Raw genomic sequence first — 19,835 nt, forward strand, 5'->3', positions numbered from 1 at the left:
TTCTGCATCTTACCTCGAGTAATGAGGAAATAAAGTCTGCAGGCGTTTAATGATTTCTTCAAACTTGTTTAGCTGCTGTTGAGAAGATGATTTTGTAGTTTGTCCAGACTGAAAATTAGATGGATCAGAAATCAGAGCAGCCCTAACTGTTGAATTTGGGTGCACTGGAGCTGAAATGGCACCTCCTCCATGGGAAGTCTGTTCTGTAACTTCTTGTTCCTTCAATGATTTCCCTGTAGTAAAGTCTGAATGGATTAAAGTGGACTTTGCAAAATGTTTAACTTCAGTTGACTGCATTTGTTTATTATGGGGTATTTGAACAGAAGGATGATGAGGATGACAATTAATTCCATGTGGTCCAGGTAGAGATGTTGCATGAGATACATGCAAAGCAGCTGAGTCATTAAAGTGTCTAGGAATTTTCTAAACAAAGAAACAACAAAAATTAGTACTGACTGAAGTATAAAAACACATTTTAACACAGTCTCTGATCATTGTTACTACTGTCTACTTGCACATTTTGTCAGGGTAAACCCTTGGATAATAGTACAGAAAATGAAGAAAAACAAAGCTTGAAAATGTGTGTGTCCTTAGTGAAGATTACAAAAAGTAAATATTGGCACTAAAAAGGATAAAAAAAAAAAAAAAAAACCACATGTCTCACTGATTCTGAAATAACTAATTTAGGTACAAGGAATTATTAAAATATTTTTGAGTCTGAACTTGAGAGTTATTCTTTGGTACTAACCTTGTAGTAGTCAAAAATTAGTTCCCGTGTATTAAAATATAAACCGAAAATTATGATGTATATATGTTTCCTATTTCAAGTATAATGATATCACCGAATTTATAATTCTAGAGAATAATACACTTTGAGATACTCATTATTGCCTATTAAATGTGGGCCAGGAACAGTTCACTTAAGAAATTAGGTCTCCGCATGACTTTCGATATTGACAAATGGGGATTTGGGGTTGGGGAACACAAATTACCACAAGAGTGACAATGTATGAGACACCAAACACTATAAGGATTATCTATGGGTCTGTTAAATCCATTTTTTATATAAAATTAAGCTAAGGAATGTTGACTCCTGCAATTTAGCATCAGTACATCCAATGTTCCAAGATTAACTCCAAGTTTATTCATTCAGAAGCATTTGATAATTGGTGATAAAACTTGGAATATATCACTATCTTTGGGTCTAAACAACAGCTAATACTAAGTATGGTGATTCTAACTATACCATAAAAAATGAGTACATGACTTTGCTGTCACTGGATGTTGAGGGTATTGATAATAATCTTTAAACAGCTCCCATACCCAGTCAATATTATGCTCCGACATTTATGACGGAAAATAAGAGCAGAAAGCTGTTGATAATTTACTTTCTGGTTCATGACAATATTCCCACTCACTGAATTTCAAGAGTGTAAAAAAAAAAAAAAAAAAAGTATCCAAGATGTTATAATAAAAAAAAAAAAAGGTGTTCCATTGTTTGCCTTGAAAAATGACATTTTTATTAAATCTAATCTTTCTACTGTAAAACATGTAAAATACTCAAGGTTCAATGTCAGAAATGTACAAAGTATAATAATGACACAATAATAATAATAATAATAATAATATGAACAACACACTGTACATGTGTGAGTGACGTGTCACTTTATGATTCTCAGAGTCCCTTTCGGTTTCAGATTCATGTGAAATTTTTTTTTTTCCCATTTCTTGTAAGATTACTCCAGTTCAATCTAATGGCCTATCCTTTTCAAGTCATGTCAAAAAATCCAAAAGATTACATGGATTTTGACAAAGCAGAGTTATACAGTGCATCCGGAAAGTATTCACAGCGCATCACTTTTTCCGCATTTTTTTATGTTACAGCCTTATTCCAAAATGGATTAAATTAATTTTTTTCCTCAGAATTCTACACACAACACCCCATAATGACAACGTGAAAAAAGTTTACTTGAGGTTTTTGCAAATTTATTAAAAATAAAAAAATTGAGAAAGCACATGTACATAAGTATTCACAGTCTTTGCCATGAAGCTCAAAATTGAGCTCAGGTGCATCCTGATTCCCCTGATCATCCTTGAGATGTTTCTGCAGCTTAATTGGAGTCCACCTGTGGTAAATTCAGTTGATTGGACAGGATTTGGAAAGGCACACACCTGTCTATATAAGGTCCCACAGTTGACAGTTCATGTCAGAGCACAAACCAAGCAAGAAGTCAAAGGAATTGTCTGTAGACTCCGAGACAGGATTGTCTCGAGGCACAAATCTGGGGAAGGTTACAGAAAAATTCTGCTGCTTTGAAGGTCCCAATGAGCACAGTGGCCTCCATCATCCGTAAGTGGAAGAAGTTCGAAACCACCAGGACTTTTCCTAGAGCTGGCCGGCCATTTAAACTGAGCGATCGGGGGAGAAGAGCCTTAGTCAGGGAGGTGACCAAGAACCCGATGGTCACTCTGTCAGAGCTCCAGAGGTCCCTCTGTGGAGAGAGGAGAACCTTCCAAGAGGACAACCATCTCTGCAGCAATCCACCAATCAGGTCTGTATGTTAGAGTGGCCAGACGGAAGCCACTCCTTAGTAAAAGGGCACATGGCAGCCCGCCTGGAGTTTGCCAAAAAGGCACCTGAAGGACTCTCAGACCATGAGAAACAAAATTCTCTGGTCTGATGAGACAAAGATTGAACTCTTTGGTGTGAATGCCAGGCATCACATTTGGGGGAAACCTGCACCATCCCTACAGTGAAGCATGGTGGTGGCAGCATCATGCTGTGGGGATGTTTTTCAGTGGCAGGAACTGGGAGACTAGTCAGGATAAAGGGAAAGATGACTGCGCAATGTACAGAGACATCCTGGATGAAAACCTGCTCCAGAGCGCTCTTGACCTCAGACTGGGGCGACGGTTCATCTTTCAGCAGGACAACGACACTAAGCACACAGCCTAGATATCAAAGGAGTGGCTTCAGGACAACTCTGTGAATGTCCTTGAGTGGCCCAGCCAGAGCTCAGACTTGAATCCGATTGAACATCTCTGGAGAGATCTTAAATGGCTGTGCACAGACGCTTCCCATCCAACCTGATGGAGCTTGAGAGGTGCTGCAAAGAGGAATGGGCGAAACTGGCCAAGGATAGGTGTGCCAAGCTTGTGGCATCATATTCAAAAAGACTTGAGGCTGTAATTGCTGCCAAAGGTGCATCAACAAAGTATTGAGCAAAGGCTGTGAATACTTATGTACATGTGATTTCTCAGTTTTTTTATTTTTAATAAATTTGTAAAAACCTCAAGTAAACTTTTTTCACGTTGCCATTATGGGGTGTTGTGTGTAGAATTCTGAAGAAAAAAAATGAATTTAATCCATTTTGGAATAAGGCTGTAACATAAAATGTGGAAAAGGTGATGCACTGTGAATACTTTCCGGATGCACTGTATCTCCTGGAAAACTTTAGAAATCTCAATTGCAATGTTTACTGTTTACAGGTTGCTCAGTGCTAGCTGAAGATAAACAGGTTCTGTTTGTTTATTATTTAGTTTCTGTGTATTGTGTGTTGCTCTCCTATTTTGTCCTAATGTTTTGCAGTTAGAACCCCAAGAAGATAGACCACCCTGATGTCTCTGCTGAAGGACCAAACATATTTGAGGCTGGACAGCAGGTCCTTTAACTGGTTCATTGACTGCTGTTTAGATTGAGCAATTTCAGAAGTACCGACTTTCTGGTTTCTGGATTTTTTCTAGATATTTTCTTCTGTCTTCAGTTTATGATTACCAGATTAGAGACAGGGTTTGTTTGTTTGTTTTAGCCCAACTGTTTGACAGTTTGGTTTTATTTTGCAAATGTATTTTTATAAAGATACTCTGGGTTGTGAAAAAAGTCCACAAAGTTTGTTTTAGGATTTTTCTTTCCCTTTAGAGGCATTTAAATGTTTAAATGTACAGTAGAAAATACATTAACTTTTTTTTTGACTGTTAAAAGCCCTTTTACCATTTTTAGGGCCCAACAGACTGAAATCTGGTAGTAGAGCTTGGGGTCAAGCTGCCTAGGATGAGCAGGGGAAGGCACAACTCTGGCTTATGGGCCTTTTAGTGGCCTCATAAGGGGCTGATAAGTTAATAATATTATTTGTTAGAGCAACCTTCAAGTACAAAGGTCTGCATAATTGTACAAGAAAAATATTTTAGGACACCTGCAGACAAATGCATGTCTTAAAAATGTTCTTCTTGAAGATGTACAAGAGTAATACAATGGACACTAGAAGAAGGTGTAAAAATACCTGTATAATCTGAAGTCCACCAAAATTTGGAAAAGTTTAAAGCAATTTTTAATTGTAAAGTGTTTTTTTTTTTTAATGAGGGTTCACAAATTTTTAAAAAATAATAAAATTATACTTACTGGAAAATCAGGTGCAGAAGATGGACTAGGAACAGATATTATTCTGAGATTTCTTAATTTTTCACCATTTCTTATTTTCAAGATATGATCACTATATTGAGACTACCAAAATAAACAAAATTATTATATGGAAATTTACATTTCACCATTTGAGGAGTGGGATGTATATATAATGCATATTGAGCTTCATAATTCCTCTTTTTAATTAGATTAAGCCAGGCTTACTCAATAAAAGTTTAACATATATAGTTTATTTACTTTTCAAGAAGTAATTTTCTTAGACTCTTAAATTTAGTCCTGCCTGAGTGTATTTTAAAGGAACTACATGATCATTGTAAAGGTGCTGCTAATTACAGTACACCTGTGAAATAAGACTTAGACATTTTAAACTAATGGAACCCTGCAAATAGGATATAATATTGCAGTAATTTAAGTTAGACATCATAATGGGTGAAGCAGATAGCTATTACCTCTACATCATTATGTGATCTATTAAGATAGATAGATACTTTATTAATCCCAAGGGGAAATTCACAAAAGCCAACTATATAAAATATTATGAACAGAACTTAAACAGTAACAACTCACTTCTACAAACCGTATTTTACTTTCAATCGATGACACATATGTTTGCCATGTTTCTATGGCATAATGGAATACAGATGGAGAGGCGACCCTGTAAAATATAAGGAATTAGCAATAATAGTGCAAATTCATCAGAAGAAGGAAAGATTCATAAAGCAATAGGTTTAACTTAAGTAACCTATTTTTAAAATGATTCAGGATATATACTTAATATAAAACAGGATATTTATTAGGCATAACTTCTTTACTCTGGTGCAACAACAACAGATAAACAACTTACTCTGCTGCAACAAGTTTAAGTTTTCTGAGATTTTCTTGTCCTTCTGATGCTGCTTTATAAAGAGTATAAAGTCTTCCTGTACGCTGATACTCCAGTAAATTGACCTAAAGCAAGTGAATAGTATAGTTCTAAGGATAAGGCTATTATAATTCTTACAATAGTTAAATAAAAATTATTTCTAGATGGTGAAAATTTGCTATTGAAAACAAAATTGCTCATTACTGTAACCCTAGCAGTAAAGAATTCTAAGCCAGATCTTTGTAGCTTGAAACCAACAGTGCCTACAAAAAGCTGTACCACTGATGATTTAGATGTGAATTCTTATACAATAAATTTTGTGATTAATATATGCAATTAATTTAAGCCACTTCGCAAATCACTGACAGTTTTTTTCTGTTGATCAATGTCAAAAAGGCCAAATTAAAAAAACTGCAATTCAAAGTGGTATAACAATACAAGCTAAAAACTTCCAAGGTGGTGAATGCTTTTTGTAAGCAATGTACAAACACACTATGTATCCCAGTACAGTCAGCTTGATTGCTAAGTAATAACCTGGTTTCCATAGGTTATAGTTGTCTTGCAAAACATAGTTTAAGTGGTAAACAGAGCTAATGGAGTTGGTACTTTTTTTATATAGGGATGTATTCCATTTTAGTAATCATGTAATTTTCAAAAGTGGTAGAGTAGTATGTAAAATGTAAACAACATAAAATAGTCATTTTTAAAAGCAGTTTGTCCTGCATTAAATTAAGAACAGTAACAAGACAAGGTAAAGAATTATTTTTAATATCAATTTTATCTTTTTTTTTTTTTTTTTTAACACACTTTCATTCAAAATTTGATGAGTGCAGCATGTTCCAAAAAAAAGATAGAACAGATGTGTTTACCACAATCTTACACCTCATTTCCTTTTTAATAATACATACTAATCATTCACAAACTGAGGACACCAATTTTTCTAATTTTAAAAGCAGAATTTTTTTTCTTCTATTTCCTTGATGCAAGTCTTCAGCTGCTCAAAGATCCAAGGTCTTAGTTGTTGTAATTTGCACTTAAAAAAGCGCCACAGGTTTTCAATAGAAGAGTGATCTGGACTGTAAGCTTGCCAATCTAGCACCCACACTCCCTCCGAAGTTGCCTTAATATAAAACATGATGAATTTGTAGCCTTACTTAAATAAGCAAGGATGTCCCCAAAAAAGATGAAGTGTTCACGGCTGCACGTATTGTTCCAAAATGCTAAGTATTCAGCGTTAATGGTGCCTTGACAGATGTACCCCTGATATGGGCACAAACACAACTTCATACGATGACAGACGTAGACTTTGGATTATACACTATTAACAATAACGAAAGTTTGTCCTTTGGGGAACAAGACATTCATTATTTTCAAAAATGACTTGAAAAGGTGACTCATCAGACCACACCACACATTTCCACTGCATCAATTAATTTCAGAGGAACTCAACCCAGAGCAGTAGGTGGCATTTCTGAATGCTAACAACATATGGTTTCCACTGTCCGCAGCACATTCTTACCTTGCATTTGTGGATGTAGTGACAAAAGATATTTATTGATAGCAGTTTTCCCACATGATTTTATTCATCACAGAAGCATGTTGGTTTTAAAGCAGTGGCATATGAAGGATTGACAATCAAGGTTATTCACTATCAATGTTTTGAATTTGCCCCTTATGAATGGAAATTTCTCTGTACCCCCTTATCATTTAATAATAATATACATTGTAAAAGGTAAAAGGTTAAGTCCATAAATTCCAAGCAATTCTGCATTGAGAAATGCTGTTCTTTAACTGCTGGAGCACTTGGTCATGCAGAATTTCACAAAATACTCAGCCTTTGGCCATTTTTTATTGTGAATGACTGAACCTTTCATGGTTGCTCCATTTTACCGAAGCATATTAGTGTCACCTGTTCAGGAATTTTCTTACACTTTCTCATCCCAACTTGTTTGTATTGTGTTGCATGGTTGAAGTTTATTATAAGTGTGTATTTACAAAAAGCTGCCATGAGAAAACATAATTTCATCTTATTGTTAATAATTTATAGTTCAAAGAGGAATGATCACTCTCTTATTTTATTTTAGGCATTTTACTTACTCTCAACTTTTTTGGAACTGAAGTTTCTAGTTTGTCATAATCTACAGTTGGTTTCCTTCAGTAAAAATGAATAAATGGCATTTTAACTAATTCAAGGAAACAGAAAGGAACCAGATATGAATGATTTACAAAATATTAACAGTATCCACTGTAAAAGAAATTTCACTGTTATATTCTGCTTTAAAATAAAATACAGCTGCCCAATACGTTCTAATTAAATTAAATTATTATTATTGTACATTTGGTTGATGTATTCATCTACTGTGATTTACAAGATCTGTAAGACAATAATGTTATTTGGCAAAAAATGTTTCATTATCTCATTCCTATAATTCTATATGAGGCAAGTGAACTTTTTTTTTTTTACCTTTTTCAGTAAGTATATTTTAATGTTACTATATTTTTTAATATTGCACTTCAATTCTCTGTTTCAAAACTGAAAACAAAAAGTGTACCTCAGCAGAAACAGCTCTTTTAATCACTTCGGCACAGATATTTTCATGCTTTTTAATTTGTTCTTCAAGCTTCATCCTCTCAGATGCTGACTGATTGCTGTTTACATAGAAAAATAACCTTTTGAAAAAGTCAAGTCTACAAAAAGAAAACATTTGTATGTCATCTTACTTTAAACATGTTCTCATTAATATGGTGGGGGCTTGTGTAACTCAGAGATCCTTAGGGCTATAATGTCTGGAAACATGTGCTCCTGTCCCGATTACTCACAGCAAACTGGTTTTAGGACAGGGGCCAGGCAAAGAATATTACTGTTCCTCATGAATGTTGTAACTAAATAATTTAAGAGAATATCACCTGGAATAGGCATGCTGGAACTCACTTCCAGAACCACAATTCTTTACTGTGTGTTCATTGGCAAGTACGTGATGGCAGATAGAAGTGAGCAGCTCAACATATATAAGGAGAAAGGAGAGGGTCAGGTGCAATATAAGTTGGGTGACTGGCAAGAGTGGGGCAGATGCAGGCATACTACACTTTGGCAATAGACACTGGCTCTTAGAGAAGTTATAATTCTCATCCCAACAGTAAAGAAGCAGGGAGAAAATACTGATGACATATAGTTAGATTTGCCTCAATGCAGAGTATTGGCACTGGAACCAAACTTCACAATCAAGGGTGGTTTCTCCCTCTCTGTCTATCCTACACTGGAGCTGCCCTATGGGAAAAGCTCCGAGCAGGTGTGGGAATATCCACAAGTCCCCACTTGTTGTGCGGTGAGAATTTCTTCAAGAGGGATGTTGACTCATTGTAGCTTTCAGTTGCATTGAAGAAATTTTCACTGTGTGCATGCACTGAACAACTATTCAGGCTTTTTAGAGGGACTAGATTAAGTCTTTGAAAGTAGTGATGATTATATCAATTTCACTTTTTACCCAAAACGACTTTATTGGTAATTAGTAAAATAGCCCATCTCAAAAAAAATGCAGAATCTGCTTTTCTAAACTTTAGGGTAATTTAGTAGAAGAGCACTTTACATGAAGTATTATGGTACTTGAAAAAAATGGAAATATTTTGCTGCCGGAACTTCCTGTAATCAGACAGAAGATGGTCAAACTTTAGGAGAAAGTGAAGGAAGGAATACTGGCAGACATATGTTGTCCAGCTGAACTTGGAGTGGAAGGAAAAATAGGTATGTCTGTGTCAATTTGACACGTAAACTTGTTAAGCATATCAGCCATGTACCTTTTGATATATACTGTACCTTATGAACATTATTATAATTGCTGCTTGTAATTATGACAAGCATTTTATTTTCTTTTATGGCATGTGTATTATGGATACATATGTTGTGTACATGTTTTATTAGTTTAAAGGAATTTTATTTATTTTAGCATTTGTATGGTCTCTTAAAAATATGCCTACAGAATTTCAATCTGTTAAAAAAAATGAACAGGTAACACCAGTGGTTTGCAGTTTAATTGCAAACATTCAAATTTAATATAAAACGTAAGGCCTTCAATAAGGCTGGTTATGAAAGAGCTTAGTATTAAAGACATATAAATAAATTAGGACAAGACAGAGAAAACAAATTGGTATTGAAATTGGCCAATTCTAGTAATATGAAATTGGTGACTAGTTTCTGCCCTAAAAAACATTGGAACATTCCTTCTTGAAAGGATACTATCTATTGACTTGACAGTTCTGCTAGGAGGCTTAAATGCTCACATGAAGAATGGCAGAAAAACTTGGAAGGGTGTGATCAAAGGAGCAGGCTGCCTTGAATTAAGAATTGTTAATCGATTTCTGTGCTAGACATGGATTGTTCATAATTGGCACTATGTTCAAATACAAGATTACTGATATCTGTACCTGGTAACAAATTACCTAGGGCCAAAGGATTAACCAACCAACATGCAATCTAATCCAAGGTTGTACAGTGCATCCGGAAAGTATTCACAGCGCATCACTTTTTCCATATTTTGTTATGTTACAGCCTTATTCCAAAATGGATTAAATTCATTTTTTTCCTCAGAATTCTACATACAACACCCCATAATGACAATGTGAAAAAAGTTTACTTGGGATTTTTGCAAATTTATTAAAAATAAAAAAATTGAGAAAGCACATGTACATAAGTATTCACAGCCTTTGCCATGAAGCTCGAAATTGAGCTCAGGTGCATCCTGTTTCCCCTGATCATCCTTGAGATGTTTCTGCAGCTTAATTGGAGTCCACCTGTGGTAAATTCAGTTGATTGGACATGATTTGGAAAGGCACACACCTGTCTATATAAGGTCCCACAGCTGACAGTTCATGTCAGAGCACAAACCAAGCATGAAGTCAAAGGAATTGTCTGTAGACCTTCGAGACAGGATTGACTCGAGGCATAAATCTGGGGAAGGTTACAGAAAAATTTCTGCTGCTTTGAAGGTCCCAATGAGCACAGTGGCCTCCATCATCCGTAAGTGGAAGAAGTTCGAAACCACCAGGACTCTTCCTAGAGCTGGCCGGCCATCTAAACTGAGCGATCGGGGGAGAAGGCCTTGGTCAGGGAGGTGACCAAGAACCCGATGGTCACTCTGTCAGAGCTCCAGAGGTCCTTTGCGGAGAGAGGAGAACCTTCCAGAAGGACAACCATCTCTGCAGCAATCCACCAATCAGGCCTGTATGGTAGAGTGGCCAGACAGAAGCCACTCCTTAGTAAAAGGCACATGGCAGCCCGCCTGGAGTTTACCAAAAGGCACCTGAAGGACTCTCAGACCATGAGAAAGGAAATTCTCTGGTCTGATAAGACAAAGATTGAACTCTTTGGTGTGAATGCCAAGCGTCACGTTTGGAGGAAACCTGGCACCATCCCTACAGTGAAGCATGCTGGTGGCAGCATCATACTGTGGGGATGTTTTTCAGCAGCAGAAACTGGGAGACTAGTCAGGATAAAGGGAAAGATGACTACAGCAATGTACAGAGACATCCTGGATGAAAACCTGCTCCAGAGCACTCTTGAGCTCAGACTGGGGCGACGGTTCATCTTTCAGCAGGACAACGACCCTAAGTACACAGCCAAGATATCAAAGGAGTGGCTTCAGGACAACTCTGTGAATGTCCTTGAGTGGCCCAGCCAGAGCCCAGACTTGAATCCGATTGAACATCTCTGGAGAGATCTTAAAATGGCTGTGCACCGGCGCTTCCCATCCAACCTGATGGAGCTTGAGAGGTGCTGCAAAGAGGAATGAGCGAAACTGGCCAAGGATAGGTGTGCCAAGCTTGTGGCATCAAATTCAAAAAGACTCGAGGCTGTAATTGCTGCCAAAGGTGCATCGACAAAGTATTGAGCAAAGGCTGTGAATACTTATGTACATGTGATTTCTCAGTTTTTTTATTTTTAATAAATTTGCAAAAACCTCAAGTAAACTTTTTTCACGTTGTCATTATGGGTGTTGTGTGCAGAATTCTGAGGAAAAAAATGAATTTAATCCATTTTGGAATAAGGCTGTAACATAACAAAATGTGGAAAAAGTGATGCGCTGTGAATACTTTCCGGATGCACTGTATGTTATTGACATGTAGGTAAAGGGAGGTGCTGAGTTGTCAGCTGATGATCACTTGGTGACAAACTGATTCAGAAGGACAGACCACCCACGGGCCAGACCTGAAGGCCCCACCAGACAGGGAAAGTCTTAATCCAAAAGTTGTACAAAAGAGCACTTTCCAGAAGTGGTTTATTCAAGATTATTTTAGCCAAAATGTGTCCCTGGGACATTGTAAGCAGTTCACTAGATACTTTATACGGTATTTGGATTACGCAACACCAGTTTTTTGGGAAGTTTTGATATTGTTTGTGTTCTTTCAGGTTTGGTCTCTATTGAATCCCATTGTATCAGGAATTTTGTTATCTCAGTTTTCCAAAGAAAATAGGAGTCAAGTTTTTCTTAGCCTTCAATACAAAGCTGAGAAATTAGCAGATACAAAAATACAATTTTTAGGTGCAGCTTTCATTTAACATAAGAAATCTCCAAATGACCTTATTAGGTTTGGATACTTTGGACAATCTGTATAAATGAATTCTGCTTGTGTGTTTTGAGTCCAAATACACATTTGTATACTTAGAATTCTCCCTGTATTTTAAGTTCACTAATAATATGCTGCTGAGGATCTTTACAATGCCTTTGCTTGCTTCAGTCTGTTTTATGAAATACACAGAAAGTCAATCTGTACACCCTCTCTATTTAAAAGTGTATTCCATATTATTTAAGCGCCACTACAAATATCATCCTTCTTTTGTTTATTCCTGTTTCTCCTCTTAACATCACCAGTTATTAGGTTATATAAACATATATAAAATTTTCTGTTGATGTATATTTTCTCTCTAGTTTTATTCTCCGACCATGGCTCTCACCAGAACCATATAATCAGGGCTACACAGAAATGTAAAGTACAAGAATTTTACACAGCTGTGTGCTAATTAAATTTTATTTCCCTTTAAAAAATATAGTTTAGTAACGTATGGCATATGTTCTTGATTAAATGCAACACTAGAAGAAACCTAACCAGGTAAGATTATATTGTAAAAGCCAAAAATATTAGCAAACATTTTACTTTGAGACAGCAAGAAAATACCTTAAGTCAATAAACTGTGCAAGGAGTGTCTGATATTCATTCTTGCTTTCTTCAATATTTTTTGAACACCTGTGCAAGAAAAAATAAAAAGTAACCACACACAATACCTATGTTATTGAAGTGAAAATACTTGTATTATTTATTCCAGCAGCACTGGGTGTAAGGCAAAAAGCACACATACTGAATCCTTTGCAGGGCTCACTGACTGAACATATTTATAAAACACAACAAAATCATCACAGGCATCATGCTTACTTTCAAATTATTCTTATCCAATGATGTTGTTTAAACACATTTTTTTGAACAGTTTAATGATGTCATAGCGTTTTGTGAAAGGAGAACTCCAGAAGATTACTTGCGCATGTAAACGTGGATTATTAAGAAACTAGGTTTCTGCCTACCAAATAACATATGTTTGTAGTGCAGGAAATCTTCTGAGTGCTACAAACATCACCCATGCAAAACTGTCACAAGTGCTTCACCAAAGAGTGGTGCCAGCACGTGTGGCTCATTAAGTCCTTTATCTCCTTTTCGTAATTGCTTTTATGGCTTGCTATCCCAAGAAAGATGTGCACATCTAGTCGTCAGCACCAGACTGAAAGAAATACAGAGGTACAGATGCTAGGGATTGTGATACTTCTTATATTGAAGTAACAGTTGCCCAAGTTACCGCTAGGAATTTTCTTTGCTGTTGCTGCCACCGCAGTTGTTACCATAATACTAAAGTATAAAAAAGAAAGCACATGCAAATGTACATGAAACATCCAGAATCATTAACATATGCTTGAATATATTTCAATATTTACTTTTTTTTTTTTTACTGGAATATTCAAACCTACTTTATTAGCTAATTTGACAGCCATACATACTACTCAATCAAACCAATAATAATAACATAAGGGACAAAAGAATTAACTTCAAAATAAATCCAGAAAAAGCAATACCCACACACAAAAAAACAAGATTCTGGTGAGTCAGATTTTGTGGGTGGGTACATTAAACAGGAGCCAAAGGTTGAGTGTTGGGAGCCGCTTTTAATATACAGTGGAACCTCAGCACAAAAATCTTTAAAAAAACATTTACATTCAGCTTGTACAATCCGGAACGAATTAATTGTATTTACATACAATTCTGTGGGGGAAATTACTTCGGGTCATGACCAAATCGGGTTGCAACCAGAGCTTTGGAATGAATTACGGTCGTGACCCGAGGTTCAACTGTATCCAGTTTGGTCTTGTGATATTATAGAGGCACATTCTCAGTCCTTCTAGCTAAGACTTTTGCTAGTATGTTAACATTGTTATTCAGGAGTGAAATTAGTCTATATAATGCACATTGTATCAAGTTTTTATTTTTCTTTGGAAAAACATTAATTAATGTTTGGTGTAATGTTTTACTTTCTCTGCTTCTATTAACACTGTTATTAACAATAATAATAAGAGCTAACTTAGCTGAAAACATTTTTATAAAACTCCTGGGTAACCACTGGAGCCTGTAGCTTTCCGACTTTGGAGTGGGGTTATGGCATTATGGAATTCTGAAAGTGCCAGAGGTTTATCAAGTTCTTCTGCAATATAGATAGATAGATAGATAGATAGATAGATAGATAGATAGATAGATAGATAGATAGATAGATAGATAGATAGATAGATAGATAGATAGATAGATAGATAGATAGATAGCTCATGTAATTGTATTTCATTAAAAAACTCCTTAGCTTTTGCCTAATCTTCTTAACACTGAGAGGAATAAAAGGACTTATAGTACTCCTTAAATGTGTTTAGTTATCTTTTTAGGCTCCTTGATTTTACTTTCAGTTCCATTGTATTGCTTTGCAATCTTCTTACTTATAGATTTGTTGAGCTAAACCTTTACCACCATTCTGTGTTCATAATAATAAAATTGCAATTTAAAAACAAATTGTTCAGTTTCTCTTGTTGCCAAGAGATTCAATTCTGATTGTAAAGCCAGTCTTTTCATAAAAAGCACCTCATTAGGAGATGTGAAGGTTGCACAATCTATTCCCGACATCTCTGTAATCAGTTCCAACTCTTCCCTAGTCTCCAATTAGAAAAATAGTAATGAGTTTAACAGATTGTGATATGTAATAAATTGTCTTTGCAGCTTTATACAGTAATCCCTCCTCCATCGCGGGGGTTGCGTTCCAGAGCCACCCGCGAAATAAGAAAATCTGCGAAGTAGAAACCATATTTTATATGGTTATTTTTTATATTGTCATGCTTGGGTCACAGATTTGCGCAGGAAACACAGGAGGTTGTAGAGAGACAGGAACGTTATTCAAACACTGCAAAACAAACATTTGTCTCTTTTTCAATAGTTTAAACTGTGCTCCATGAAAAGACAGAGATGACAGTTCTGTCTCACAATTAAAAGAATGCAAACATATCTTCCCTCTTCAAAGGAGTGCCCGTCAGGAGCAGAGACTGTCATAAAGACAGAGGAGAGCAAACAAATCAATAGGGCTGTTTGGCTTTTAAGTATGCGAAGCACCGCGGCACAAAGCTGTTGAAGGCGGCAGCTCACACCCCCTCCGTCAGGAGCAGGGAGGGAGAGAGAGAGAGAGAGATAGAGAGAGACAGAGAAAAACAAACATGCAAAAAATCAATACGTGCCCCTTCGAGCTTTTAAGTATGCGAAGCACCGTGCAGCATGTCGCTTCACTAAGCGCCTGCACAGAAGGTAGCAACGTGAAGATAATCTTTCAGCATTTTTAGACTAGCGTTGGTATCGTCTAGGTGTGCGAACAGCCCCCCTGCTCACACCCCCTACGTCAGGATCAGAGAAAGCGCAAGAGAGAAAGAGAAAAGTAAGTTGGGTAGCTTCTCAGCCATCTGCCAATAGCGTCCCCTTGTATGAAATCAACTGGGCAAACCAAACTGAGGAAGCATGTACCAGAAATTTAAAAGACCCATTGTCCGCAGAAATCCGCGAACCAGCAAAAATCTGCGATATATATTTAAATATGCTTACATATAAAATCCGCAATAGAGTGAAGCCGCGAAAGGCGAAGCGCGATATAGCGAGGGATCACTGTATATTATAGTTGCTATAGTGGAGGACCTATCCAAGTCTGAATTTAAAACACATTTAAAAAGATCCAGCCATTAACATTTTATGAGTGCTCATGTTGGAAACAAATGGTATAGATTCTGCTTAAATTCTCTACTGTCCACATTAGGTGCAAGTAGTGCTGGGCTGTATACCGGTTCATACCAAAAACCGTTTTTTACTTTTGTTATGATATGGATTTTTCTCATACCGCAACACTGGTTTAAATAGCCTAAACAACGTTCAGAACGTGGCGCAGCGGGAAACTGTTTAAGGGGGAGACCTTTTTCACTGCTGCACCTCTAAACACGAATGCAACGGAGTACATGCGTTAGTGGAGGTATTGAATGGTGAAAATGGACAGAGAACATTCTGAAACTGGAGCAGATAATAAAGTTGAACATGATGACACAGAAGAACTTTTGCCAAAAAAAGGAGTCGTGTCTGTTGATACTTTGGTTTTAAAAGGTACGATGCGGACCATTATGTTCAAATGTGTGAATACTGTTTCTATACTACTGGATAATACTGCAAGCCAAGTTGTACTTGTTTCATTTTTTTTTTTTCCCCAATACTGTGTAATGTACCTGGGTACTGTGTAATAGTGTGACAACATGATGAATTTATTCTCGACATTTCCACTTTAATCTCGACGCTTATGATGAGAATAAAGTCGACATATTGACTTTATTCTCAACATTTCTACTTTATTCTCACCGTTTATGTCGAGATTAAAGTCGACATATGGACTTTATTCTTGTAATTTGTCATTAAAGTAGAACATCATAAACTAAACTTCATCTTAAAATGAATATTTAATTTACTAGATTTTCTCAAACCCCGTCATAAGTTATGTAGCACATTAAATGCTTCCTCTTGCACCAAGAGGAGGTGCCAGCAGCAATCACCACACTGAATACATTAATTTCATGATATTCCTGCTCCCTGAACATTTAGAAAGGTAAGAGAAATACTTGATATCATTTTCATGATGAAATGCATTAAAGCATGTATTAATCATGTGGGGGCACGGTGGGGTTGAGGGGGCACTGCTGCATTGCCGCAATGGGGCCCCGGGTGTTCCCTGCCTTGAATTTGCATGTTTTTCTGGTGTGTTTACTTGCCGTGCTTCAGTTTTTTTCAAAGTCATGTAAGATGTGAGGTTTTGTTAGGCTATATTGACCCTGGTAGTGAATGTATTGCTCGTATTCACCCTGCGATGAGCTGGTGCCACGTTCAGGATTTGCTCCTGCCTCGCACACAATACTTGCTGGGATGGGCGCAACCCTGAATGAATGGCATAATTAAACATGTATAACAAAGATTTTTTTTAAATTTCTGAACACTCTAAGTCTAAGTTTATAACTAGGTTTAATTTCACAAAGACGTTTATTGTGTGGTGATTGGATATGTGGAGAAAGAAATAGGAAAGATAGGAACTGTGGGTTTGGTACGTAAGACAGAGACAGCACGCATACAATAAAGAAAGCCCGCTCAGAAGAACATCCACTGAATTCTGTGTTCGTGTCTCCGACCACCAAATCACAAACCCAATATTTACACAATATTTAAGTTAAACCTGTGCGATACCCATTCATACATCCAGTTTTTTGGAGCCTCATCACACCTGCCATAAAGTTCTCTACACTGAACGTACACCTGGGGACCCCTTACTGCAAGGAAGCAGCACTACCGTGCATGTTTAATACCTGCTTTAATGCATTTCATCATGAAAATTTATCTTAGCATTCTAAATTTTCAGAGAGCAGGAATATCATGAAGTGAATGTATTTTGTGCGGCGATCACTGCCGGCGCCTCCTCTTATTGCAGAGGAAGTCAGTTTAAGAAGTGCGCAGCGATTAACAACTGGGTCGAGGTACACTTAACACAAAGCATTTAATGTGCTACATTAACTTATGACTGGGTTTGAGAAAATCTAGTAATTAAACATTGATTTTAGAATGAAGTTTAGTTCACGACATTCTACTTTAATGACAAAATAAACTGAGAATAAAGTGGAAATGTCGACTTTAATCTCCACATATATTTTTTTTCTTCTTCATTGTGTCCGTATTTTTTTTTTGTTCACCGTGGCCCTAATATGCTTCCGAAGGGCTATACCACAAATAACATTATAAATGCAAGTTGCAGTTTTATTATTTATGTATATAGCTTAGCTTGAAGTAAGGTCGATATTAATGCAGCTTGCCTTAACGATGGTTCAGTTGATAAAGATGTCGTCATCACCAAGTTGCTCTTGTTTTATTTTATTTTATTTTGATTTGGTGCATACTGTGTAATGCACCTGGGCTTTGAAGTCTTGGAAGTAATAGTATTAGTACTGGAATTGCACTATTATTTATTGTATTGTTATTATTTATCAGTTTAAACATTATGCAGTTTAATGATGGTAAAGTTGTTTAAAAAATCACTTTAATGTGTCAGTGGACAAAGACTGTTAACATTAACAAAGTGTAGTTGGTTTACAAAAAATATTTACTATTTATTCCTTTTCTAAGACATGTTCAAAGCAATACAACTTTTGACAAGCACCTCTGGATATTTTACTAAGTCTAAATGCCTCTTTGGATGGTTGAAAATATGTTGTCAAAATTTTAGTTTAAGTTGTTTGCAAACTTTGTTCAATAAAAAGGCTCTATATTTTGACTGCATCTGTCATGCAATTTGATTCCTTCTCTTCATTAGTGCCACCCCTTTGAAAACTATCACTTTGTCACTTTATGTTTACATGCAAACCTGTATTATTAATACTTGTGTGCACATTAAAATGTTTTTTTGTACAATGTACAATTCTCATGATAGTGGAATAGGTTATTGTTAGCCAGTAACTGCAGTGGAAAATGTGGTTAACAATCACTCATGCATGGACAAAAAATGCCGTCCAATACCGTGAAACCGGTATAATTTAGAAAAATACAGTGATATAGAATTATGACCATACTGGCCCGCACTATGTGCAAGTACTAACACAGCACCCTTCACGATCAGAGCTTAATTTCAAAAAAGAGCAAAGATTCGAAAATCGATTAAGCTGTGTTCAATTTCACTGATGACCTTTGATACAAAAACTGTTATGTAGAATCTGCACAATGACTGCAATCATTAATCCAAAAGTAAGAACTGGAATTTTCTGTGGTGGGTATGAGATCAATTGCATTTGGAGATGAGCTCATTAACAGGACGCAAACACTGTGTTCCTCCTCTATGGATATTATTCTTACATTCTTATTCTCCCAGGTTCTTTTTAATGTTTCCTGAAGCTATGAAATAATGAAATAATTACCCAATAATTGTCTATAGCCCCCACCCCCACCCCACTATAAAACATATAATGTGTTAAACTTGGGGGTAATGCTCCATCGGATCTTTCTAACACTCTTATGATAGTTTCAATTTAATCTTCTGCTCAATTTTTTTATATATCTATCTTTATACATACATACATACATACACACACACACACACACACACACACACACACACACACACACACATACACACACACCCACACACAGAGTATGTTCATGACTCCTGGGTTGCTCAACATTAACTTAGTTCTACGTTTATACAGTCTTTAGCAATGATTGTTTAAATCTAAGATTCTTAAAAAAAAAATATATATATATACTTACAGTTCATTGGCATCATTTTGAGATTTTATTTTATTTCTTAAGACTTTCAGAGCTTCTTGTCTTTCTTTCTTTTCTTGGTTTGTTTTCTTTACATCACTTTCTAACTTTTGTCTAAGAAGCTCTAACTCTTTTCTTGTAATCTGTAAAAGACCAAAAACCATGTCTGCAACCAATTTACATTCTTAAGTTTATCCGTGTATTATACTGCCAGCTTTTAATAATACTGCTATTTCTACTGAATGTATCCATATACTACGTAGCTTTGCACAGTGTAAAGCAATTATTGTAAGACCTCTTACATGGCGAAATAAATATATGGCTTCAATCATATATGTAGAAAAGAGTATTTATGCATCTTATGTGGAGTCTGAGATATTTACGTAAATGTAAATTGAGAAGATGGAGACATTCAAATGCAGGAAGCTCATCACATCTACAAAAAAAAAAAAAAAAAGGTGCCAGGCCACCTTAAATTCCTTTGCACCTCTTCAGAGTTTTTGTTTTACAATTGTGTCAATCAGCAAAAGCAGCCTGCTATCCCATCCCCCACCGATACAGCTCAATTCAGGCACAAAATACTCAGAGCTCATGTCTGTTTATCTGGGTGTGAGGGATCTGGGATTGTATAGGGTAAATAATATTGTTATTTGGAATACATAC

General features: G+C 36.3%; 1 protein-coding gene across 1 annotated transcript in view; it reads right to left on the bottom strand.

Moving 5' to 3' along the window:
* The window catches only part of ttc3 (tetratricopeptide repeat domain 3), a 199,310-nt gene that overhangs the window by 14,900 nt on the left and 164,575 nt on the right, over nt 1–19,835 (bottom strand). Inside the window, exons 36-42 of the mRNA XM_028800224.2 lie at nt 19,176–19,315; nt 12,453–12,521; nt 7,835–7,931; nt 5,265–5,368; nt 4,988–5,075; nt 4,400–4,501; nt 14–423 (exon numbers count right to left, since the gene is read on the bottom strand). Coding sequence (XP_028656057.1) covers nt 14–423; nt 4,400–4,501; nt 4,988–5,075; nt 5,265–5,368; nt 7,835–7,931; nt 12,453–12,521; nt 19,176–19,315 — 1,010 coding nt within the window. The remainder of the gene's footprint in view (nt 1–13; nt 424–4,399; nt 4,502–4,987; nt 5,076–5,264; nt 5,369–7,834; nt 7,932–12,452; nt 12,522–19,175; nt 19,316–19,835) is intronic.

This window comes from Erpetoichthys calabaricus, chromosome 4 (assembly GCF_900747795.2).
Source record: "Erpetoichthys calabaricus chromosome 4, fErpCal1.3, whole genome shotgun sequence".
NCBI lineage: Eukaryota > Metazoa > Chordata > Cladistia > Polypteriformes > Polypteridae > Erpetoichthys > Erpetoichthys calabaricus.